Source organism: Carlito syrichta, unplaced genomic scaffold, assembly GCF_000164805.1.
Source record: "Carlito syrichta isolate Samal-C Ts95f unplaced genomic scaffold, Tarsius_syrichta-2.0.1 Scaffold154368, whole genome shotgun sequence".
Lineage (NCBI taxonomy): Eukaryota > Metazoa > Chordata > Mammalia > Primates > Tarsiidae > Carlito > Carlito syrichta.
The window spans coordinates 16442-20855 of record NW_007098464.1 but is presented as its reverse complement, the minus strand read 5'-3'; the positions used below and the strand labels follow the sequence as shown (position 1 = coordinate 20855).

At 53.9% G+C, this 4414-nt stretch overlaps 1 protein-coding gene across 1 annotated transcript in view; it reads left to right on the top strand.

Moving 5' to 3' along the window:
- The window catches only part of LOC103252296 (insulin-like growth factor-binding protein 5), a 7585-nt gene that overhangs the window by 621 nt on the left and 2550 nt on the right, over positions 1-4414 (top strand). The window contains exons 3-4 of the mRNA XM_008050925.2: positions 1807-2036; positions 2932-3051. Of these exons, the coding sequence (XP_008049116.2) occupies positions 1807-2036; positions 2932-3051 (350 nt within the window). The remainder of the gene's footprint in view (positions 1-1806; positions 2037-2931; positions 3052-4414) is intronic.

Below are 4414 nucleotides of genomic sequence, written 5' to 3'. Positions count from 1 at the left end.
AGTCTGGGTAACAGAGTGAGACTCCAACTCAAAAAAAAAAAAAGAAAGAAAGAAAGAAAGCCCAAAGTGGGGCACCGGGATCCCCGTGTTGAATTTGTCTGAAAGCAAGCTGCCGCCCACCACCCCCCGACCCCCATCTGCTTTCTCCCTTTTATCTTCATCTCTTCCTGTAATGACTTCCCTTCCTCTCTGGGGAATAAATTTCCAAAGCAACTAACCGAACACTGCCCACCTTCAGAGGCTCCTTCAGGGCGAGCACTTCCCCACCCAGGCCTGAAAGACCAGATACCTGTTTCATTAAGTTTGACAAATCCTGAGCCAAAAGAGAAAGAAGCGCTTGGGTGTGTCCTGCCACCTGCCATTCTGACCAGGTTAGGCCAGGTGTCCCAATGCTTTTCCCAACACCCCTGGAACTTTCCCCCAGGCTGCAAGCTCAGAAGCCTGCCCCAGGGACATTAAACAGGGTCTTCTCAAAGGAGCTTTTCTTTCCTTCCACTCCCACCCCCATCCCCACTCCCTTGAATTCCTTCCCCTTCTATTCTCTTCCCAGATGCCTGGCTATGGCCTTCCTGGGTATCCCTGGAATCCTGAAGCAGTGACGGACAGAAATATCTTTCACCCCATCTTAGTCATTTAGGGTCATCCAAGGCTCTGTTTTCTTTTTCAAATCTTTGGGAAAAAGGAATGATGAAGAGGGGCTCCCCACCACTTGCCACCCCTGGGGCATCCTGGCCACACCCTGCCACACCTGGGAACAGCCATCTAAGACCGCCCCCCTCCGGGTCTCCTCTCCCGAGACGGGGAAGGCCAAGGAGCTGAGAGGAGAAAGGGGACCCAGAGATGGGCACCTGTGAGGTGAAAGTTCAGTGCAAATCTGCAGATCGAGCAAAGGCTGGGCGGGTGGAACTGAGGATCCACAAATACATGAACAAAGTTCTGCTTCTCTAAAGGTCAAAAGCCAGCTAAGTATAGCCTGTCACCAAGTCACGCCTATATATAACTGCCCCGGCCCCAGCCAGCTGTCTCAGGCTGGAGCTGAGAAGTGAACCAGCCCCCAGGGCCCGAGCACGGCGCCATGCCTGAGCCAGGGCAGGAGGGAGGGCTCCCACCCCATGTGCTCCTCGAGGCCCCACATTTCTGGTCCTCCCATCTCCCGGGTCCCCCCCTCCAGCCCTTCATGATGGTCCCAGAACCCTGCAGCTCCAGGCTCCCGGCAGCCTTTAAAAAAATAAAGGGATTGGCCCCGGATCCAAATATACCTCAACGCCCAGCAGTTCTGAAAGCACCAGGACCCCACTAAGAGAAGAAGTTTGGCTTTTCTTGTCCATACCCCAGCCGTCCCCTGCTTTCCATCTCAGGTTCCCGCTTCTCAACCCCACCTCCAGCCACTGTTCATCTACCTAGCCATGTGCCCCCTCCCGCCCCCCCAACAAGCAAGCCACATCCCCCCACCCTCATCCCTGCATGGGTCACTTCCTTGCCCTTCCTCCTTCCTGCCTCCAGAATGCTCCTCCCTCTTCCCCTCGTCTTTCAGTCTTTCTAGACCCTTCTACCCCACGAAGTCTTCCTACCTACACTCTGGCTGCTGGACTCCAGCCATGCCAGAAACTTCCCACCACTTACGCCCCTATCCGCTCTTCTTCCTGGTTCGTATGTCCTTGCTTCCCTCGGTCTGGCGCCCTCCAGAGGGGCAGAGACCCCGTCTGCCTCAGCCTTTATTCCCCTCACCCCGAAGCCCCCCGCCCTGGGCTCTGGCCGCCTGCGTTCCGGCCCACGGGGGCTGACCCCCAGCTCCTTGTCCTGCAGAGAGAGACTCTCGCGAACACGAGGAGCCCACCACCTCCGAGATGGCCGAGGAGACCTACGCTCCCAAGATCTTCCGGCCCAAGCACACCCGCATCTCCGAACTGAAGGCCGAGGCGGTGAAGAAGGACCGCAGAAAGAAGCTGACCCAATCCAAGTTTGTGGGGGGAGCCGAGAACACCGCCCACCCCCGGGTCATCTCCGCACCCGAGATGAGACAGGAGTCTGAGCAGGTGAGTCTCGAGGACTCGCTCAGGACTTTTGGCCTTTCCCTCTATCTAAACAGGCATCGGTGGCAGCAAGAGACACTTAGACTAGACTCCGCAAAGGACCTACCTCCAACCCTGGTGGCTCAGTGTAGGACACGGGAGGAGAATTCCCAGAGCTTACATTTGTAAGGAACACAGGCATGTCCGAGTGAGCGGGACGAGAGACAGTACTTATCCAAGAAAAGTACCTCTTGGGCACTGTGGCTCTTGCCTGCCATCCCAGCATTTCTGTAGGCCGAGGTGGGAAGAATGCTTGAGCTCAGGAGTTCGAGACTAGCCTGGGCAACACAGCAAGACTCTATCTCTACTAAAACATAAAAAATTAGCCAGATGTGGTAGTGCGTGCCTGAAGTCCCAGCTACTCGCGAGGTTGAGGCAGGAAGATTGCCTGAGACCAGGAGGTCAAAACTGCCGTGAGCTGTGATCACACACTGCACTCCAGCTTGGGTAACAGAGTGATACCCTAACTCAGAAAAAGAAAAAAGTGCTTGCCAGTCCAGCGACCGCACGCCAGGTGGTGCAGGAGTCCCGGTGCTGGATCTGGTCCTAGGCAGAAGCTGGACATGCTCCTAGAGCCTCCAAAGACGGGCGCCTCTGGATGTCATTTCTCAGCATGATAGAAAAGCTGAAGATGGGTGGCCTGGGAGACCAAAGGAAAAATGTGGCTCTGCCCTTGGTCCAACGTGGGCTTTGCACACTCCCAGGGCACACAGCAGGTGAGAGGAAGGACAGATCCTTCGTAGCAGCTGATTAGAACCAAAGGTGGTGACTTTCCTCCGCGGTCCCTTGGGTTCCCATCCCCGGGCCGCATGTCTGTACATCTGGGTGTTTCCTGGCTCTCACACGCTTGTCCCCACAGGGCCCCTGCCGCAGACACATGGAGGCGTCTCTGCAGGAGCTCAAAGCCAGCCCACGCATGGTGCCCCGCGCCGTGTACCTGCCCAACTGTGACCGCAAAGGATTCTACAAGAGAAAGCAGGTACAGCCCCAGTCCCAGTTCCCTTGCTCAGACGGCTCCTGAAACAGCCCCTGCCCCTTCGCAGCAACTTGGATGGACTTAGAGTCCATCACACTCAGTGATCCATCACAAAAACAAAGATCAGAGTACCATATATTCTCACTCATCTGCGGACCTTGAACAATTGCCCTAAGACTATAAGAAAGGGATCGGCAGTCGAGGGAAACTGCCAGGGGAGGGAGGGGCACACCTCTTCAACAAGGGTAGCTGCATAATGCACATATGAACATTATGAACATGTGTATACCTAACCTTAAAATGTACCCCACATCTATAAAATAAAATAAGGCCAGGCTCGGTGGCTCAGCCTGTAATCCCAAGCTTTGGGAGGCCGAGGTGAGTGGATTGCCTGAGCCCGCGGGTTCGAGAACCTCCTGGGCAACTTGGCGAGACCTCATCTCTACCGTAAATCAAAAAATTAGCCAGGCGTGGCAGCGCGCACCTGTAGTTCCAGCTACTCGGAAGGCTGAGGCGGAAGGATCGCCGGAGCCCAGCAGGTCGAGGCTGCGGTGGCAGGAGCAGCCACTGCACTCCAGTCTGGGCGATAGAGTGAAACTCCAACTCAAAAAAAAATTTTTAAAAAAAAAATAAAGGGATTGGCAGTTGAGGGAAACTGCCAGGGGAGGGAGAGGCACACCTCATCAACAAGGGCAGCTGCATAATGCACATATGAACATTATGATCATTTGTATACCTAACCCTAAATTGTACCCCACATCTATAGAATAAGATAAAAACAGCCCCTGCCAGGAAACTCCACCTCAGGCAGGCACCTGAGATCTCTACCGTTAACAGTTTAGGGTTTCCTAAACCTCCAAGACTCACGCACACGCCACAATCATGATTCTGCCTCACCCCTCCTATGCTGTCGTCTACTTAACTTTTCACAGATCTGCCATCTCTACGTGAATTCACTGAAGGAGAAAACTTGCTGATATCACATGTTGCTTGTATCCCTTAAATGCTTTTCTGGTGTTCACATGCTTGTGCACACACACTTCTCTAAGACGCATTTTCTTTGCATACCACCTGAAATCATTTCATGTCCCTTCCCAGTCAAGCCACCCCTTGGGCAATGGCTCTTAAACTTCCGAGAGTATCAGGTTCCCTCGCAGACTTGTCAAAGGACGGGATGACTGGGCCCAGCCCTAGAGGTTCTGGCTAGTAGATCTGGGGTGGACTCTTAGGACTTTGCGTTTCTAAAAAGCTCCCGGGTAACCTTGATACCACCTGAAGGGCACCACTAGTATGAATTTATTTATTTATTTATTTATTTTTTTTGAGTTGGAGTCTCACTCTGTCGCCCAGACTGGAGTGCAGTGGC